General features: G+C 39.8%; 1 protein-coding gene across 1 annotated transcript; it reads right to left on the bottom strand.

Moving 5' to 3' along the window:
• Positions 1-601: 601 nt before the first annotated feature.
• Positions 602-21,809, bottom strand: si:dkey-103g5.4 (uncharacterized). Its single transcript, XM_053647304.1, has 24 exons — positions 21,670-21,809; positions 21,398-21,572; positions 21,161-21,300; positions 20,587-20,894; positions 17,416-17,573; positions 15,788-16,015; positions 15,317-15,652; positions 14,349-14,723; positions 12,936-13,106; positions 11,791-11,948; positions 11,568-11,708; positions 11,309-11,456; positions 11,054-11,187; positions 6,731-6,856; positions 6,429-6,618; positions 6,266-6,340; positions 5,977-6,132; positions 5,851-5,901; positions 4,995-5,099; positions 4,700-4,851; positions 4,420-4,506; positions 1,774-1,920; positions 1,527-1,679; positions 602-1,388 (listed from the first exon to the last, which is right to left on the bottom strand). The coding sequence occupies exons 1-24, from the start codon at positions 21,784-21,786 to the stop codon at positions 1,236-1,238; spliced, it is 3,984 nt and encodes a 1,327-aa protein (XP_053503279.1). The 5' UTR covers positions 21,787-21,809; the 3' UTR covers positions 602-1,235.
• Positions 21,810-21,855: the final 46 nt, after the last annotated feature.

Below are 21,855 nucleotides of genomic sequence, written 5' to 3'. Positions count from 1 at the left end.
CCATCCATTTTCTGTAGTGCTTATCCTACACAGGGTCATGGGGGAGCCTGGAGCCTATCCCAGGGGACACCCTGTTTGGGGTGCCAACCCATCACAGAGTACAATCCCACATACACTAATACACCCGTTCACACACTACGGACAATTTAGAGATGCCAATCAGCCTACAGTGTAGGAAATCTGGAGAACATACTGTCCGTGCACACAGGACAGAAGTGAGAATCGACCTCCCAGCCGCGGAAGTTCAAGGTAAACATGCTAACCACTAAGCCACTGTCTCCCCTACTGAAATAATATTTTTTACCAAATTATGAATTAGAGCCTTATAATACAGAGGTTACAAAAGAGCCATCTACAAAGCTACAAGAAGTCATGTACAAATCTATTACTGGTAAACTCAGTTGTTTTTTATCTTTACTTTGAGTACTGTAAGTATGATGAAACTGGAGTGAAATTAGAGGACCACAGTGGATAATTTGCTTTACTGCATAGTCATTTGAAGCTCCACGTCTCTCAGCAGCAAGAATCTATTTTCTCCTTCTTGGAGAATCATAACCACGTGAGCCTTGAAAAATTCACACATAAAACTGAACACAGTGACTGTTACAACAATAAATATGTAGAGATGTTTATTGAAAAAATAATAAATGAAGCATTCCAGCTCTGCCCTTAGAAAACTTTGTGCCATCAACAGGTCCACAGAGCTGGATAACTCTGTTCAGTCCCAAGTGTGCAAACATTATCAAAGAAAAAACTGTCAAAATGCTGTATATATATTTTTCCTGTAATGACCTCATTTGAAATAGGACCTTGCTTTATGAAATATTGAAAGCTTTCATAATTTGCACATTTAATATTCAAGCTTTTTTAAACGTATACCAATTACTGTTACTTAGTTTAATAACTGACTACACAATCTTGCATTTTAGTAGTTTTCCATCCACCTCAGAATAATTATCTTAACGTTATAATGTACACTGATTTGCATTACATTCATGTCCTTACTTATTGTTTGTCATCATTTGGATTTTTCCTTTTTGCTTAATGTTGTTTAATGTGTGTTCCATGTGCTTCTTTTTGTAGTTACTCGAACGTCCTCAATCCAAAGCAAAGCCATCGTCTCCGCCGCCATCTGTCTCCCATGGAGCAGCTTACAGTAGTTTGGATGAGATAGTTGGTCTTGTCATATTCAGTGAAAGGCAGCAGTGCTCGTATTTCAAGACCGATTCATCACTTCACTCTGGCGCAACGCCCTGGCCTTCTGCTCCATGTTTAATTGGCGGCTCACTGTCTCTTGGGCTGACCTCCAGGTTCTTATCTCTCAGCAGGCTTTCTACTTTCCTGAACACTGAACTTTCTTTGTGCTTCTCTAGCAGCCTGGCCACCTCCTGTCAGGAATATACACCATATTAATCATTCTGTAAATTCACAACCTGCTTCCAGAGGACACTTCACCTCTCAAGTGATTGTCACAGCTTTCAGCATAGTGCCATACATCCAGCACAGGTTATAATTAATTGGCTTACATTCAGGTTCTCAGACAAAGTCCCTGGGTCGCATTTCTGCACTCTCTCGAACACAAGGCTATTAAGGGCTGAGTCAGTGCTTTGCTTCTTTCCTTCAGCTGAATCAGGCTCTAATCTGGCATAGAACAACTCACTTAGGCACACTTGCAGGACCTGGAGCATAAACAAAGCAAAGGGAGAAGTTCAAATCATACCTTGAAATGCTATAAAATGAAATGGTCCATGTGTGTATGGGCCTGGCTTGTACCTTAAAGAAAGCCCTTTGGAAGGCAACAGTTGTGTCAACAGTAAGTTGGCCAGTGGATATGTGAGCAGCACAGTGCATAAGCAGCAGAGAGAAACCTCCTACGGACTGCAGTCTCTGCTGTCGCACGTACAGAATGTTATCCATCTCCTACCGACACAGTCGAGTCAATCATTAAGACATTCATTTTTCATAATCTATTGACATACATCAACACACTTAGAAGTGGCAGTGGTGTTATGACTTCAGCATCATGTCTTCATTCTTATTGATCACAAATTATTGAACACCAGGTTGCTTGAGCAGTGCCAATCCCACCTCCTCTGCCTTATGTGTTGACTTTTAAGGAAGAAGAGACACAGTTGAGACCTTTAAAAGTGTTTCTAGATCAATAATCATGCAACCCCAATTACAAAAATGTTTGGGTGCTGAGTACGCTGAGTGTGTAAATAAATGTAAATAAAAACAGAATGCACTGATTTGCAAATCTCATAAACCCATATGTTATTTACAATAGAACATAGAAAACATACCAAATGTTTAAATTGAGTAAATGTACAATTTTAAGAAAAAATAAGGTAATTTTGAATTTGATTGCCGCAACACGTCTCAAAAAAGTTGCGACGGGGCAACAAAAGGTTGGAAAATAAGTGTTACTAAAAAGAAACATCTGGAGGAACATTTTTCAACTAATTAGGTTAATTGGCAACAGGTCAGTAAAATGATTGGGAATACAAAGAGTGTCTTAGAGAGGCAGAATCTCTCAGAAGTAAAGATGGGATGGAATCTTATTTTTTTCTTACAATGGTACATTTACTCAATGTAAAGATTTGCTATATTCTATTGTGAATAATGTACGGGTTTATGAGATTTGCAAATCATTGCATTCTGTTTTTATTTACATTTTACACAGCATCAGCGTCCCAACTTTTTTGGAATTGGGGTTGTACAAGTTCAATGATACCTTAGGAAATACTGCCATTACCATGTTTATAAGGATTTTACTGGTTTCTTTACATCAAGTTTTTGGTTGACCCTGAACTGTGCTAAAACCCAGTTGCTAAACCTCACCATTTTTCCTTAAAAAGGCAACTTACAAGGCATATGTAGTTTCAACAGTAAAGGTGGGGTCAGTTGAAGGGAAGGAAAATGGTTGTCAACAATTTTCTTAGCAAGTACTTAGGGGTAGATTATTCAGACCTTGTACATTGGATATAAAATGTCTACACATCCCTGTTAAAATGGCAGGTTTTTTTAAAAAAAAAAATGAAACCAAGACATATCATTTCAGAACTTTTTCCATCGTCAATGTGAATGTATAAAAAATAACTGAAAAACAATCAGAAACATTTTAGGGAAAAATAAAAAACTTAACCTAGTTACATAAGTGTGCACACCCCTAAACTAATATTAAATACTAGCACCTTTTGATTTTATTACAGTTTTTTGGGGTAAGAGTCTATTAACATGGCGCTTCTTGACTTGGAAATATTGTCACACTCTTTCTTGCAAACACATTCTAGAGCCATCAAATTCTAAGGGCCTCTCTTGTGCACACCACACTTCAGGTCACCCCACAGATTTTTGGTTGGATTCAGGTCTGAGCTCTGGCTAGACCATTCAAAAACTCTGATCTTCTTTTGGTTAGGCCATTCCTTTGTTGATTACTAGAAGAAACCTGAAGGTTTTTGCACTTACAGATACCTGACTAGAATTTGTAGCTTTTCATGATTACCTCCACCTTGATTAAAGCCCCAGTTCTGTACTATTTATTTATTACTTACTAACACTTTTTATTTATTACTAATTTGTTCTTAAATTAAAGAATATTACTTGCAGAAAAGCTGTTCATGAATAATGGCTGGTTTTAAATTCTTTATAGAGTAAACCAAAGCCTGCTTTAGTGTTGTTAAAATGGGATGCATCATTTGAATTGTATTCAAATTATCAAATACGTGGGTTGTACAGTGGTTTAACCTAAAATATAACCAGGACAGAGAAATGCATTTAGAAATGGCACCAAAATCCTGGAAGTACATTAAATTGCCCTTTGTCATTATAAATAACATGACATGACATGCATCATTATACAGATACATATGTGGGTGGCTGTGGCTCAGGTGGTAGAGCGGGTTGTCCAATAATTGTAGGGTTGGCGGTTCGATTCCTGGCCCACGTGACTCCACATACCGAAGTGTCCTTGGGCAAGACGCTGAACCCCAAGTTGCTACCGATGGCAAGTTAGTGCCTTGTATGGCCTTGTATCTGCTACCATTGGTGTGTGAATGGGTGAATGAGACACAGTGTAAAGTGCTTTGGATAAAAGCGTTATATAAGTGCAGACCATTTACTATATGTAGTACAGTGAGTATCAGTAGCAGACTATGAAGACTATTATAGACTATTCCTTTAACATTATAGATATTATAGAGGTTATGATTTGGCACTACTGATGAGAATATTGAACATTCAAATCCTAGAACAAACTGAGACTGGGCAAGCTTCTCCAGATTGTCCAGTATAATGACCTCAGCTTCCTTCCAATGTTGGAATTCATTTTTACAAAACATGCAGTTTTTCCCCATGTGTTATCGTCTATCTTCAAGACAATGATCAATATTACCACATGCTTACTTTGGCCATAAATACCTGGTAATAAAAGGAATTACGGAAGGAATTGCAGCAGTAGTTATTTGAAGGAAGTCTTGAGGCGAGGTGTAATTTCACTGCTGGTGCCTGGAAAGTACAAACCCAAGCATAACTAATCGGAGTTACTTTCCAATACATCAAACATTCCATTATGTCATTGTTCAGTGGGTGTAAAATATTACTCACAATAAATCAAAATGAAGGCGTGTGTGTGTGTGTGTGTGTGTGTGTGTGTGTGTGTGTGTGTGTGTGTAAAAGCCAGAAATAGGGAGATTCAAACCACTCTGTGTGTGTGTAGCAGTTGGAGAAGAAGCTGGCCGTGCTGGTAGATGAGAAACTCGCGGGGATTAAGAGTGTCAGCACCTACTTGGACGAGCTCTCCCTCACAATCCCACTGTGCATCCAAGAAATCAATAAAGGTGCACCCTGAGCCTGCGGCACAAAGACGCCCACGCTCAAGACCTCAATCTTCAATTAAAGGGACTAACTACAATTAACTACAAACTACAGCAAATGGTTTGTAATTCTTTCAGCAAGTGGCCAAAATGGGTTTAGCGAGTGACCTGCGTGCTCACCGCTAAGCAGGCCAGCGTTCTTTGCTTGGTCTCTGAGCCGCTGTTCCACATCTTGGATAAGCCGGAAGAGTGGTGAGAGCTCCAACAAACTGGCCCAGTCCTCACCTGGATCATGTGGAAGAGCACATGGCAATAATAAGCATTAAAAAGGCTTTTTTTTTTACAGCCTCTTTAACACATCGAATCTCTTTGACTTTGACAGCTGTTGAATCATCTTCAGCCTTAACCCTTCCACACAGTACACTGGCAGTCCATTCTGCCGGCGGAATAGAAATCGACTTATCGGACTTTTTCAATCAGTATAAACAAATGAATTATTTTGTGGGCGCAAGTCTGTTATAAGATTAGTCAGGACACTGTTGGGTTTCTGTGTGTTGAGTATCATGACTCTGTGTTTAGCTGCTGGTGAGCAGGGTGATGGGAAAGAGGAGGAGTGTGAGCCCTCTTCCGGGTAAACAATTCACACCTGTCCGCAATAACATTGGTACAGAGATAAAACGGACAGCAGAACTAAAGCTTTTTTGATAGTAAAGCGCCGTATACAACTGCCACAATAACATTATAACATTTAAACCAAGTAGGCTAGGTTAAAAACAGAAAAACTTATTTAAATAAAACTGCAAATTCTTAAAGCTCTGAGTGTTTGCTTTTATATGAGCCATTCACCATTACTATGGCATGTGACATCATAAATAAATTCAGTACTGAACACGGGCACCGCGAAAACAGGCAGAAATTCCATTTCTTGGCCTCTGGTAAAAAGAGTTAATTACTATCTGAAGTTGATTCTTACTACCTCCTAGTGATTAAAATATGCAAGGGCACTTTTAATTTCTACAAATGCAAATTGTCTCACCTGACAGTTTGGGGACTGTCATGTGCACGGGAAATGTCGTCTCCTTGAGATCTGATTGGGCACAAAGTTGAGACTGTCAGCTGAAGTTCTGTCACTAGAGATGTGGCGGTCAGAATACTGCCTTACCCTGGCTTTGAGCGGGGCTTACATCCTGTTCTCTGTGTGAAGGAGATGTACTGGACAATACACCCTTCAAGCCATTTAGCTCGCTCACAGATGAAGCCTTTTCATGATCTTTCAGGGATTGAGTGGAAACTGCTGCACAGCAAGACTGATTGGCATCTGTGCAGCAAAAAGCACTTTAATATCACAATGCGCAGTCAGAATATAACACCATACAGAGCAAACATGAGGAAAATATAAAAACTGCCATTCTGACCAGTGAGATTAACTCATTCATACTTTTAATTAATACCTTTAGCTACAGGGACTGACACAGTCCATGCTCTAGAGCCTGTGTCCCTGTCAAACGCCTGCTTCACTGGCAGGTCTGCAAAAGAAACAGTAAAGACTACTAAGGAATGCAGGACACACTGCTTTCCATTTCTATGTCGACGAAATGAATGAGTGTGTTGTACCAGAGTTCTGCTGGCTCTGGCCTCTGATGAAGAGACTGGAAAGTTTGCCATCCTCCAGCAGCTGAATGAGGCGCTCTAACTGAGAGAGGATTTTGTGCTGAGTCAGGGCCATTGCTTTCAAAGGGTTTTTTCTGCCTCTGGGCTGCACCATACAATAATCCCTATACGAGAATGAGCCTGATAATATGCCCTATTGAAAGGAGAAAAGCACGCTTATAGAATTTTAGTGCTATTCATAAGGCAGCTCCATACAAGTCCGGTGTGCCGTGTTTAACATGCTGGTGGCTTAAGGTGTGTGTTACCTCTGTAGTAGCAGCACGGAGCTGGCTGATCTTGCAGGTGCAGTGCAATGAAGAAAGAGCAACATCCAGCTCGGTGTATCTCTGATTTAATTGCTCCCACAGCTCCTTCTGCCATGCCTTTTCATCCTATAGCACCAGAACATCATTCCACCAAGTATGCAAGAGGATTTGTGAAACCCATGCTCACTTAAGTACACCGACTTGCTTTACAGTTAATTAGCAATGTTAAGAAGGCAGGAAAAGCTTCCAGTAAACTGCTTGTTAAGGTGTAGCACAGGTTTCTTGAATAAACAGTGAAGCTAGTGGAATCTAGAGAATGTAGATGTAGATGAACGAGTATGTTTCTTTTAACAAAGGACATAAACACCAGACACGATTAGGTAAGAGTTACATACTTTTCCTTTCCACGCACAATGTAAACCACAGGTGGTAGCCAAAATGTTCCTTTTTGCTCAGACAGTGTAGTATTTTGGACTTTTTGGGGACTGATTTTTACTTTTAGGGTTTCAAATGGTAATTGTCATTGTTACCACTTAATACTTTGAATAGCATCCATAAACGTTAAATAATTTGTTTACATGCGATTATAAAAGTTTGCAAATGATGTTCAAATGATGATTAAAATGAGAGTTGTCAAATCAAAGTTAAAAGTGGTAGTTCTACTTCCTTTCCAGTGGCAGCGGTGGCTCAACGGTTAAGGCTCTGGGTTACTGAACAGAAGGTGGGGGTTAAAGCCCAGCACTACCAAGCTGCCACTGTTGGGCTCTTGAGCAAGGCTTTTAACCCTCTCTGCTCTAGGGGTGCTGTATCATAGCTGACCCTGCGCTCTGAACCCAACTTCCTAAGAAGCTGGGATATGTAAAAATAAAGAAACAGAATTTCACTGTGCTGTCACAAATAAAGGCTTCTTCTTCTCTCTTCTGTCATTCTGGACAGTAAGGACAATTTCCATCAGAACTAGTGTAGTACTGCCATTTGCTTATTTCCTTGCCAAGGTCCAGTAGTAGTCACATTGTGACCATGACCTCATACAGGTAGCCTGAAAAAGGTCCCCACGACATCACATTAGTCCTCTTTTCCATTCTCTTCTTATTATTGTTAATTCTGCACTATCAGAGAAGTAGGCATTGATGCATAACTTGGATGAAGGTAATTTTAGCATTTGACTCATTTCTATTCTCACCACAGTTCACAGTGTCCACAAAGCAGACATTTGCAGTGAACAGAGTGTTGTAGTTTATTTTCAGTGACAGGAGGCAAGACCAATCAGACAGGGTTTAAAGGGAAAATACGTGGAAATGCTCATGTCTTATTGGCTGACAGCTGTCAATTCTGCCAAACAGCAGCTCATACAGTCAGTGTGAGCAGAAAAATGGATATATGGCATTTTTGTTATTGTTGTTGTTGTTGTTTTTGTTATTTTAACCAGTAAAGGGCTTGAAACTGAAATATTAACATCCTCTTGTGCTGAGCCAGGAAAACAAGGTGTGTAAATGTCTATATGAGTTACAAGTTACATGAACATGTTATGAGCAGAGCATAAGGACAGATAATGCCTCCCCTTGGCTAGTGACACCAAACTGGTGACAGCAGAATCTGTCACTATCTTCAAAAAACAGATAAAGACCCACCACTTCGTGAGCATGTAACTAACCACTAAAACGCCAACCCCACATTATCCTTTAAAAAAAAAAAAGAAGAAAAAAAAACAACAACAACAACAACAACCATACTCTGGCTCTTACACCACTATTCTGCGCACTTTGTTTTTCTAGAACTCAATTAAAAAATCTTGTATGGTAGCACTACTTGTATTGTTCTCCACTTGATATATCACTATGCTTGTATTTCCTCATTTGTAAGTCGCTTTGGATAACAGCGTCTGCTAAATGAATAAATGGAAATGGAAACTAGCCAAGTCTCATGTTAGATAGCCAAAAAGTTCATATTTATATTTTATCAGTCTTTTAGGCCTGTAAACAGTGATAACACCTGAGGCAAATTTTATGATAAATCCAACTTTTTGTCCAATTTACACATTTTTTAACGCAATTAGCCCTCACATGCAAGAAAAAAAATGCATTTAGAAGTCTACTAAGAATCTGGGTTCAGACCAGGTTCAGACCAGGATGATTAACAGTCCAACTAATGCCCCTGGACATGTGGCCTATTTTTTGTGTCTCCATGCAGCTGTAATGGGTGCTGGGATGCAGCGTAACTAATTTAATACATTTATGAATTCATGAATCCATAATTTGTTGTGAATTGTTGAACTTTCTCAACATCTTGGGAAAGTGCAGAATGGCAAACTGTTTGTTCTACCAGATGGAGTTGGATGATGGACATGGATCAATGCTCAAATTACCTGAGACTGAAAAATCTTTGACAAGCAATTATAGAGCCTTGACCTAAACGCAACATGATGTTGATTGCAATGCGTGAACCTCACAGGCTACGTGAACATCAGACACGGCTGCTGATCCCTCGAGGAAGAAAAGCAAGAAAGCTAGAATGGGAAGCGTTAGCTCTTTTACAATGGAGTCTTCAGCAGGCACGAGACAAACACATGAGCTGTTAGCACAACTCACCGAAATGAAGTGTAGAATTCAGAAGAGCTTAGTACAGCTTAGTACAGCTGCCTCTCATACAGACAGACCCTGATGTACTCTCAGTAGCTGCTTCTCATTCTCTAAACATGAATAATGAGCCTACCCTGCCGGAGAGTGCTGACAACCCGCCATACGAGTGTTTTGAGGATCTGAAGCACAGCTCAGCAAAAGCAAATGCTATGCAGACTCAAATAAATGCTGCACTACTGAAATTGAAGCTGGATCTTCCACAGATGATTGAATGCCTAACCCATTTCTTGATATAGTCGCTTGAGTGACTGGGCTATCCCACAAAATATCGTCTTCATTTAAGTGCATTTATATGCATTCAAAAGTTCATTGAAGCTGCAACATGAGAAAAGGCCATATATTTTGGCTGCAGTGGCGGATGTAGAAACGCTAAGGTTATGAACATAGACACCATTGGTCTCACTAGGTGCACAGGCTAGTCTGTATGTTACTTTACAAAGCAAAATGTCTAATAGTTGATATGAAGTTTTCTTCTATGGGAGTTATCTCCTATGGAGTTTTCTCCTATGGGAGAGTCTTCAAGACAAAGACAAAAAACTTTACGCTTTCCGGTTTGTCTTATTAACTTCAATTGAGAAGAAAGTCTGGTGAAGGAGCGACTATTTGTACTGTAGGTGTTATAATGTAAGCGATAACAGGAACTAACTTGTCTTGCGGATGTTCCTTAACTTTAAACGTATCTATACATGGTTCAAAAGCATGACGTAAAATAAAATTAGGAATCATTGGGAAATCACTGTAGTATAAGAAGAATAAAACATTTTGGGACATGCTGTTATGTCAGAAACCACCCTCCCATATCACACCACCCCGGCATGGATTATTTTTCTAGAACAGCACGCCCTGTTGTGTTTTATTCCTTCCACGTGCTTCCACGCCGATTGCATGCAAGTGGAAAGTGTTCTTACTGTAATGTGAAACACTGGTGCACAAATTCTTTATATTGTACTGTTTTATTTTAAACTAAAAGCATTTCTTTTGAGACTACCTTAAATTTACATAGGACATTGCATTATCTGTGATAGATTGATGGTTTGGCACTATAAGCACATAAACTACTGACACTAACTGTCCCTCAGTGGTGGAATGAACTTCCAACCTCAATCCGGAACGCAGAATCTGTCACTATCTTCAAAAAACAGCTAAAGACCCACCTCTTCCGTGAGCGCGTAACTAACCCCCAACTAAAACGCCAACTCCACATTATCCTTTAAAAAATAAATGACTCTTACACCTCTACTCTGCGCACTTTGCTTTTCTAGAACTCAATTAAAAGATCTTGTAAGGCAGCACTACTTGTATTGTTCTCCACTTGATATACTGCTTTGCTTGTATTTCCTAATTTCTAAGTCGCTTTGAATAAAAGCATCCGCTAAATGAATAAACGTAAACGTAAATGTACTCGAAACGTTTCTTGAAGGTACAGAATGTCTCTGACTTGCAAGAAAAACAATCATCCTAGAGTGGCACCTGGAACTGGTGCTAAACAGTTTGTGCAAAATGTCATATGAACACATGGAAAATGTGCATATAAAAGTGTCTAAAGTTACTTCAAACAGATTTTATGCTGGACTACTATCACTACAGCAAGATGAGACAGTGAATTGCTTGCATTTGTGTCTGTATTGGGAATCTTCAGAGTAAAATGTGTATAAGCAAAAGAGATTTGAGCGTTGAAACTGACCGCTTGCTCATCACCCAGAGGTGTGGACCGATCTTGCTCCCACTGCTGCCTTGCCATAAATACACTCACTCTATTCAACACTGCGGTCAGTTCAGCATGCCAGTGACGCTGCTGCTTCCACTCTTCTTCATCACCTGTGCAAACACACATACACACACACACACACACAAAGACATCTAATCTGTGGGAGTCTTTCTCTGTTGTAAGTCCATCCGTACCACAGCCTTTCGATAATGTGTGCAGTGTACATGTCACCTCCAGTAAGAGTGAGTAGGATGTGTCGAGGCAGCAGGAGAGACAGCTCCGAGTTTACAGCATTTCTTCTCTGAGCCTCTTTATAGTCTGCCTCCTGAAGTTCTGCTGCTGTCTCCCTTATTTGCTTATCTGTGTCTGTCCACACAAGCTAACACACACACACACACACACACACACATACACACACACATTATGATTAAGATCTTTCCACTCACATTTACCACCATCTCTTATCTATCGAGCCTGCTGTGAGCCTCACATGATCTGGCTCTTCATGTAATGCTGTGTAAAGGCAGTCCCTCAGAGCTCTGTCTAAATCTGCCACTAGTTCTTCTTCCTTTACTCTCTGCTGTCTCCAGAACTGGGCCCTCATGCTGCACTCCTTCTGTAAGGCCTCCGCCTGCACCAAACACACATATACACACACTTGTAGTGCTCACAGCCTGTTAGAAACATTCAGATATTTCACCAAATTTGCTCACCAGCACAATGTCTGGAGCTTCTCTTATGGTCAGGCACTGAGAGACGGTCACTGGGACTACAGTCCTCTTCCAGACGTCTAGCCGAGCTCCTACCACCGGAGCCACGACCCCTGTCACAGGGTCTATAGTCTGTGCCCCAAAGCGGATCGGAACCAGCCCTGGACACATTAGTGTTCATGATGAGAAAGCAGGTCATATCACTCTATATCTATCTATTGACCCGAGTGAGACACGCCACTCTGACATTAACCGTGCCTCCTTGTTGCAGTGATTTTTAATCTAACTTAGTCATGTCCAATTCCCACCTATCGGGCCTCACGTGAAGCCAGACGACCATATCTTTTTCGAAGTGCTTCTCACGCAATGGAGAAAAGCGCCATCCGTCCACTTCTGCATACGTGAGCTCAGAACTGGTTTTCTAAAACGCATTGTATGGTACTATTGGGGTGTCAGAATCAGAAACGTGTTCATAAGAACATTCGTTTTTACTGTATATCATCGAAACAGAAGAACGGTACAGATAATCAGAATGTATAATTGGTTTTTACAGGTCCGATTTTATCTCAGCTAAGTAGCTATTAGTGAGCCTTATTGGCCAGGTAAGAATTTAAAAGCTTTGCTTGCTAGATAGCTAACATGCCTAATTGCTTTAACAAACACTCATAGCTCATCTAAACATCTATGTCAAGAAGCTTTGTAGATTAGGTTCTTTCTGAAAGGTTGCCATTAATGGACACATTTAGCTAGCTAATTTTGTTCAGCTAGCAAATGAGTTTATGGCATCTGGCTGGCAACTTCAGCTTTCACTGCTGTGATGTCTGTGATGTTGTAATCGCAAATCTTGCCTTCAATTTCACAATTCGTAGTATATTCCCTCAGAGTTTCTAGAAGATATGTATATACTGCATGTCCAGCCATTGCAACCGAGCACTCCCTGTCTTTTAATAGTAATCCATAATAATAAATGATAACTTTTTAGATAATGTCAGTACGATTCCTAATCAAAATTCCTGATAGATTCTTCAGATTATAAACAAGTAGTGTCAGGTCGCTAGGTATTTTTGCATCCAGGTTGTGTGCGCATCTCTTTGTGTTTATATACACTACAGGGGTGTGATATGCAAAACTGGAAAACTATGCCTGACCCTTGCCATCTGGATCTTCCATTGTTCCAGCAAGAGGCACCATACACCCTGACATCCAGTCCAGCTGCACACCGAGAACAGGGACTGATAAGCCAGAACCTCCAGGGTCCGGATATTCCAGTCCTGGCAGAGCGGGCAGGGACAGCTCAAGGCCAGGCAGACTGATTTCGCCTACAAGAGCACACACATGCACACACACACAAAATAATTCAAATGTAATTGACAGAATAAAAATTTACCTGCTGGAGAGAGAAAAAAAAAGAGTTAGACCAGTCAAAAAGCAACCAACATGATCATGCTAGCTACAAAAGCACAACCAGCTTTACCAGTGAAATTTTGCTAATAACCCAATTTGCTGGTTAGTATTTTGTTATTATTCATTAGAAAAAGAATATTTGATATGCAGAAAAACATCTCTGAAGACGCAATGACAGCCCTGTGAGTGAAACAGAATCACAGCAACAACAGGGTCATTCCTATGATCCCAGGGTCCTACAGTATATTCCCCAGTTCCATATTCTGTTAACACACATTAAGTAAACTTTTCCAAAGTTTTCATGTAGTCAGGACTCATTTTCCCAGGGCCCTATTAACTTTATTACCTTTTAACTTTAAACACCAAAGACACATTTAAATGTATAACAACATACATTAGTTTAAAATCCTTTACATTAACACTTGAAATTAATGAACATTATGAACTTGGAAAATGAACTAAGTTGCACATGCTGAATCTCGATTTGTGCTGCTCTAAAAATAGACATTAGTCTGCATTCATACATTCATAGAGCTGAACTCCGTGCATGAACAATAGTGTAATGTATACAGTAAACTGAAGAAATGCCATACTGTAGCCTATAAAACACAGTAAACGGTCCTAAAAGGATGAACACATCCCAGCTCTAACTTATGCTGAAGCCTAGCTTCAGATTTAATGTGTTCATTATGTGCCATATAACATAACATAGGACCCTGGGAACATAGATACGCTCCCACAACAACAATGGCGGTCGTTAGCACCATGGGCACAAAATAAATTGCCAATACCAAACATGCTGGTGTATGTGCTTAGGATTTTGTGAAATAACATGTGAACGCAGCAAATGGGTGAAACTTAACTAGCTAGAGAGTCATTAACTAACTAGTTCTAGCCCTCATAAGGGTACATGATAGCTAGTTTCCTAACTGTCAGGAATAATATCATATTACACAAGTACATAGTTTTATCTATCTATCTATCTAGCTATCTATATATACACAATATATTACCAAGCTAAACATTAACTCTGCCTGTCAGGTTATTCATACTAGTATATAAGTTATTGAACTTTGCTACCAGTAAGGTTAAAACTTACATAATGTGCATATTAAAAGTGTTTACTCACATCTAAGCATATGAGCGAACCCACTCACCTAGACTGCCCCCATCTTCAGCCACCCACCAGGCCCACTCCTGCTGAGCCTCCAGACAACTTAGCAGCTGAAGCATGCAGTCCTGACTGTTCCTCCAGGCTTGCTCCAAATCTGAGGCAGCTGTCTTCACTCTGCTAATCTCATTGTTGAGGTCCAGACTCCCAGATTTCCACCCGTCACAGTAGGCCCGTATCAGCTCCACCACCCCCACCCGCGCACCAAGAGCTTGGCTGTCCAGTAGAGCCTGGAAACCCCCTGCATGTGGCACCACTTTTCCTCCCCGGAGGCTGCCGCCACCAACACGCACCAGCCTGCCACTCAGGGGCTCGATGAAGGTTTCGCCCAGCAGGAGACCTCCTACTGGAAGCACTGCACCTGCAACACAGACTTAAATGTCAGGTACTCAATCAGCCTGAGACACAAATATAAAATTGTTTTATGAACAGCACCATTAAAAATGATGCTAGTCTTTTCTTATATAAGGTTTTACCAGGAGATGAGCAAGTGTAGTCTTGGGGGCATTTTTATATTGCATATTCATAAAATCTCATATTATGTGGAATCGTGAATATTAGAGATATGGTTTTATAATAAATCTTGAGTGACTTTAATTTGGGGAATAGCTTATAGTCTGCAGATTAGAATAAGGCAGTGGTTCTCAAAGGATGCCCAGGAGTTAATGAAGCATAGTCAGTGGAAATCACAATCCATAGTATAAAAGTTATAATATTTAGGGGCCCAAGCACCAAAGTCAACTCAGACCTGTGTTATATCAGTAGAAAACTCAGGAAGAGATTTACTGAGAGGGTCTGTGGAAGTTATTTTACAGTTAAAGGGGTCTCTGACTACAAAATGTTCGTGAACTACAGCAATAAGGTGTTACTGTTTTTAAAATCTGAACGTTTCTAGTAAATGTTCAATATGACATATTCCCACATGTAGAAGAAATTATGTACACATGTACTGACCTGTATGTGAGTCCAGACTAACACCTGTTATGAGTACCACATTGCCCGTGCGAGGATCCAGCATTGGACAACCAATCTGAATGGGCTGCCGGAGTCGCGTCACAGGGCACACATGAGCACCACCTACCGGGTACACCATCCCCGTCTGGGGGTGGATGGTGACTGCCAGGATCGGGACAAGTACGCCAGATTCAAAGTCACACATGGGTCCTCCAAATACAAGCTTCTGGCCTGTTTGGAGGCTTCTCAACTTGGATGGCCCTAGCAGCTCAGAGTGGCGAGATGAAGGGTAGGGAATGAAGGGAAGCACAGGACACTCCCATTTTCCAACCTCACCTGAGATCAGTGATGAGATGTTAGAGTCACATCCAACATCTGGTGCTGAATACTGCAGTATTATAAACTGGCATCATAATGACTTAATTGTATTATGCTAAATGCTAAAGTTTGAAAGCAGGATTTTCGACTCACCCACACAAGCATCCACTGTGCATACAAGGGTGGAGCTGGAGGAGTCAAATCCTACATTCCCTGCCACTGGGAGCAGCCGGCCAGTCTGAGGATGCACGAAGAAGTCAGAGGGCACGGGCATGCTGTGGCCACTAGCTAGGAGCATGTGGGCATTCGGGATTGGATGGATGAGGCCTGTGCAGGGGTCCACATGGACTGTATCGCATGCCTGGACAGACCCATCAGGTGCTGTATCGGTGTAAAGATTAGTGCAATTTTTACAATTTGTTAGCATTTGCCATGTAAACCATTTTTATTAATCTACTGAGACAGGAAAAAAAGACAGTCATTTCCAGAAACCTGTGATGAATCCCTATATGAGCAGTACTGAGGTCTAATTTTCTTCTCTACATTCAACTACCACTAGGTGGGGTAGTTCATTTACCAGACACTACAAGAATAGTGCCAAGTATGTACCTGCAGTCTGGAGAACCAGTGAGTCAGACCATAAGCAGACAGAGTACATAATTAAATGCCTTAGCCATTTATACAGTGTATAGATTAAGATATGGGTTAGCTAATAATATAACAGCCTTTAAATCACAAATTGCGTCAGCCAATCAGTCCATTATATTATAGATTATTCACCTAAAAAATATCTATATATAGGCATATATATATATATATATATATATATATATATATATATATATGCCTATATATAGATATTTTTAGGTGAATAATACATACATATATATATATATATGTATATGTATGTATGTATGTATGTATATATATGTATATGCATATGTTGACCGCCCTCCCACACTGTAATGTCAGAGCTATAGATGTCTAGACTGCCTCAAAAAAGTATTCACCCCCTGTAGTGGTTATGGCTCTTTTTTCTGTATTGCAACACCAAATTGAAGCAAATCAGAATGTGATTTTCCCCACTGCTTTTTTTGAAGTGACTCTTTACAGAAATAAAATTAAATAAAGCCTTTAGGTGCCCTCAGAATTATTTGAATTTTTTTAATCTAAAAACTGCTTAATTGATAAGTATTCACCCCATCATTGAACTTTTGCAGCAAGTACAGATTTGAGTTGTCTCAGATGTGTCTTTTTTGAGCTTTGGACATTTTGATTGTGGCATTTTCTTCCATTCCTAAATGCACATTTCCTCCAACTCTTAAATTGAATCCAGAATGTTGGTGAACAGCCTTTTTCAGTTCATGCCACAGATTTTCAGTTGGGCTTTGATTTGGCCATTCCAAAACATGAACTTTTTTTTTCAAGCCATTCCTTTGTAGTTTTTGCCCTATGCTTTGGCTCATTGTACTGTTGGAACAAGTATTTTCGCTCTAATTGTAGATTAGCTGTCTGGAACAGGTTCTGCTGAACAATTTGCTTCATCCATTTTGCCTGTGATGGCAAGGTCCTGCTGCTGATAAACAGCCCTAGAGCATGATGTTACCACATTGCAGGATTGGTGTTACCAGGGTGTTTGGGCTGAATTGGTTTGCATCAAACATTATTCTTTGGTTTTAGAACAAATGGCTCAACTTTACTCTCATAGCCATATCACTGTTTCCTATGTAGGGCAAGCACCTTGGACATATCCCATGTGTTGGAAAAGTGCAATAACTCACCAATAATGTCATCCCTAGTGAGGACCGATCCAGAAGTGGGGCACAGTAGCCGTGCTCCAGTCCCCTGTTTGAGCACGCCCCAGCAACCCTGCCGCTGCGCCTCCATTGAGACCAGCTCTGCCATCTCCTCAGCCAGCACATGCAATCTATCCATAACACTGCACAGCACAACATGCATACTATTTCAATCACAAAGGCAGGAAATATATTTCCGATTAAAAAATAACAAAAGGAGAATGTGAGCTCCTGGAAAGAGAGCCTAAAAACCAGTACTTGATTAATTCAGGAATTCATGACCTTTGGGGTTATAAGGCTTTTCTATTTTTTATTTTTATTATTTATTTTTTTTTTTTAAAAGGGTTCAATTTATAAATGTCATTCACATTGCCACTGAATAAAGGAGAGAAATATATCTCAAATTTATTTTGTATAGATTGATTATAAATGTATTTTAAAGAGGTGAAAGGTTTATTAATGGTCAAAATCATTCATGATGTAATATCTTTAAATCACAGAATTGCCCTTGGTTTGTGCATGCTTTCAAATATAAAACTTTTTTGACAAGTTAACCATACTGAGACAAAGATTTAAAAAAAAAAAAAAAAAAAAAAAAAATTATAATAAATGAACCATGAATCTGTTAGATATGGTAATCTTGTGTAAGTGATAAAGTTTTTGATCAAATCTCATTTCTGTAAGCATGCTTATTCAGTGTTTTCTGAAGTACCATACTTAATTGTTTTTTATTTCTTCCAACATTTGTTTTTGTTTCATTTGTTTTTATCATTGCTTAGCTATGACTAAGCTATCTTAAAATGAATCCTGTCTGGCCTCTTCTAATGTTTCCCATTCTCTTTTCCAATAGTCATGCCAAAATGATCCCAACAGATCAATATAAAGATTGTTATGGAATGGAAAATCCATCAGACTCATCATTAAAAGGACCAAAGGTGCTCCAATACTCCTATTTTAGTTCCTGTTTGGCAAAGAGTCTGTATTCTATTTAAATATTGAAGGAAATGTTATTTTTAATTCCATTCCTCTTGCTTGTGCTTCAAATCGTTCAGGAGGCATAGGGTTATTCAGACCTTTGGCAGCTTCTGAGAAGAGAGTGTACTCGTGTCTTTTGAGCACTTAAGTTCAAAGTTTCTGCTTCCAGCCAAATACTTAAATTATTTAACTAAGATGAAAGCAAGGAACCTAAAACTCTACTTCCCATGGTGAGATAATGAGAACTCTGAAATGATATGACCAAGCATGCATGACCCATCATTTCTGAAGTGAAATGTTTTTCAGTGTCCAGGATATTTCATGGTGCTTAACACACAACTCTGTATGAATCAGTCATTGAATTGCAGATGAACATTCAACAGTACTGTTGCAGCTGTTGGTGGTTATTTAACACTGAAATTGGCAGACCATCCAAAGATTTGTTTAAAAAAAAAAAACAGCTAAATGAAATGTAAAGAAAAAGAACGGTTCTTTAAAGAGTACTCATTACTGAATTGTAAGTGTAGTGTCACTGGAGTTCAAAAACTAAGAATAATCAATTATGACTGATCCTGTATGCTGGATGATACTGGTGAAGTTAGATAAAGGTTTTTTCTTAGAAGAAGAAGAAGAAGAAGAAGAAGAAGAAGAAGAATAGGTATAAATATAATCATGATTCACCATAAATGTTAAATAAAACTCTAGCTTAAAGTCAAAGTAGTTGCATAATAAAATGCCCACTAGACACTGGGAATCAATAACTGGATCGGCTCAAGGTAAATCTTTGTAATAAAAATCTGCTTTGAGCTTTTTTAAGTCTACATCAAACTCTTTTCTCCTTTGATCACCATTCCAAGTTTTACACATATTTGATCAAACTTCACTTCCATTTGCACACTTTGATGGATTGATTTATCCAATAAATAAATAATTGCTTGAGTGATTGCACCACAGTTCACAGCTCTGTAGCATGACATCACTCAACCAAATGACTAAACTAACTGGCAGGCTCATAAAACCTATTGTGATCAGCTTCAGCTCTGGCCAATCAGCGTGCTCAACCCCGATGGTTAATGGCCAAATTAAAAAGAAAACACGAGTGTCTTGTGTTGGTTACATTTCATGATTATGTTCAACCTGGGAAGCCTAGGAATCCTGTTAATCCAGAAAAATGTTCATATCCTCTGAGAGCTCACTTTATTATTTGGCAATGAGTCAATGCAAATTTCTACACGGATTACACTTCCAAGAATAAATAATAGTTCATTTATTTCAATTACACACACAAAGGACACGTTTGTGAATGGAATTATTAATGGCATTAATTAGAGTTGGGGTACTCGATCCCAGACTCAGACTCTTGAATACTACTGATAGACTTACCTGAGAAAATGTATCGTGAAATAAGATTGTAGTCATATCGCCCACCCCTAAACATTAGCATTTGGTGATTCCAGTCTTGAATTTCACATAAAATGTGAACTGTACTTCTTAATGTAGTAAATATGATAAACCCTGCTGATTTTGTTGTCATTCATAGACAGATTAAAAGCAGTAATAAACCATGAAGCTTGTTGTTATGACATGCTGCTAAATGTAAATCTTCTCTGTACTCTCTCTCTCAGCCTATATAACTGTGGGAGAGATGCATCAAATAATTGAAATGCCATGTTGAACTGGAGGACACAATATAGTGTGATAGAATAACAAAACAGGTTAATTTGTATTTTCATACACTTGTAATATAATAAAAATTCTACATACACCTCTATATCCCTTTTTTCAGGCCCCTCACAAATCTGTGTAGGATAAACAATACAGAAAATGGATGGATGGATAGAAATACATGATAGTTAAAAAATGAGTCAAAGCTTCCCTTTCTGCCTCTGAGAAATTCCTTTACTTTTGCTGTCTTGTCCTCATTTTGCACTTTCAGCTCTTTGTAGGCTTTTTAGCCTTTTTGGAGTTTTGTGAGAATCATTGAAACGAAAATGAGCTGTGCCATGCATACGCTTTGCACTTTACGGTTGATCGGCATTCATCAACATACGCATGTGAGTATGAAATAAATCAGCATTGCCAAAACCTTTGTTTGGTTTGGCCTATGAAAACATGTACAGTATACACAACCTTATTAAAACTTGATAAACAAGGCCTGATGAGTGTGCACATTAAACATACCATTGCTGGATGTGTTTGTTCCAGAGAGAGGTCTGGTTGTCAGAAACCAGCATCAGCAACCGAAAGCATTCTCTGAGGAGTGCTGAGAAAGCCTTGTGCATGGCATGCTGGGACTGGGACTCATTCCGGAGGATCTGAAGCTGGCTGTCCAGCAGCTGGGAAATCTGAGTGCCCAGAACTTTCCTGCGTGCTATCTCTTGCTCCACTTGTTTCTCCAAACACTCCAGCTTGCCCCCTACCACCACAGCCCCTGGGCCAGGTTGGAGTCCCTGCACCTTTTCCAGCACCCCTTGATAGAGCTGCTTCACCTGTGGATAGATTAACAATATTTTTCCTTCAATGGGGAAAAAGCTATATTTTTCTATTGTCATCTTGCAGCCTGCTGAAGGGGAATAAGTTATTAGTGGTTAGCCCACTCCACCCAAAAGCACCACTTCAATCAACACCAAAATGGAGAAGAATTATTTATTGTGGCTATAGCTGCAACATAATTCAAGATATGTTCATTACAATTTGTATTAGGAAGAGGTCACTGGAAAATGAGGAAGTCTGGGACAAACTATGGAAAATTCACCTCTTCTTTGAACTGCCCAAGCCGGGTGGTGACAGACACATTGTGCTTAAGCAAGATGTCATAGAATGTGCTGGAACTGAAAGCCTCCAGGTTCACCTGCTTCTCATAGTCCCAGAACTCGTCTGATGTTACAGCCATAGCTATGCGCAATATGAGAACAGTAAGTAAGATCTTTACCTCAAGCTGTAGCGAATGCAATCTTCTTGACCAACACTTTACAAATCCTGCCACAGATACCTCTCAGCACTGGATCCTCGTTCATCCCAACCTCTAAGTTTCTGTGCATCTTTTTCAGTGCTATGACCCTGGAACCTTTTGATGAATAGTCATCCATGTTGTACTTGAGCTGTAGTTCCCGGTACCTGGCCTGAGAAGGCAGCTTCTCTGGCCAGCCGTGCTCCCTGAACAAGATCTGTGTGTTGGAAATGGAAGTTGATAGTTCTTGACCATTTTAACTCAGTAATCAATAGTTATAGTATTGGTTCTTATATGATTAATACAAGACTGACCAGTACTGCAAGACACAAGCAGAGCACAACTGTAGCTCCAGCCAAGAGACCTCCAATCACCCACCAGTCGGGTCGCAGCAGGAGCTGGCGTTGGAGGGTTATGCCCATCCGAATCATGTGATATGGATCAGTAGGAAAGAACGGTCCGATGTCATAGCAATCTCCTCCAGCAGGCAAAACCTTTAC

This window comes from Ictalurus furcatus, chromosome 17 (genome assembly GCF_023375685.1).
Source record: "Ictalurus furcatus strain D&B chromosome 17, Billie_1.0, whole genome shotgun sequence".
Lineage (NCBI taxonomy): Eukaryota > Metazoa > Chordata > Actinopteri > Siluriformes > Ictaluridae > Ictalurus > Ictalurus furcatus.
This window is presented reverse-complemented; position numbering and strand designations above follow the sequence as displayed.

Coding starts and splice junctions, on each gene's coding strand:
- si:dkey-103g5.4 (XM_053647304.1), bottom strand. CDS start 21,786: ATGATTCGGATGGGCATAACCCTCCAACGCCAGCTCCTGCTGCGACCC. Junction 11,949..12,935: donor GGAAGATCCAGATGGCAAGG/GTCAGGCATAGT, acceptor TAATGTGTCCAG/GGCTGGTTCCGATCCGCTTT. Junction 6,133..6,265: donor GTCAGTCCCTGTAGCTAAAG/GTATTAATTAAA, acceptor TTTGCTGCACAG/ATGCCAATCAGTCTTGCTGT.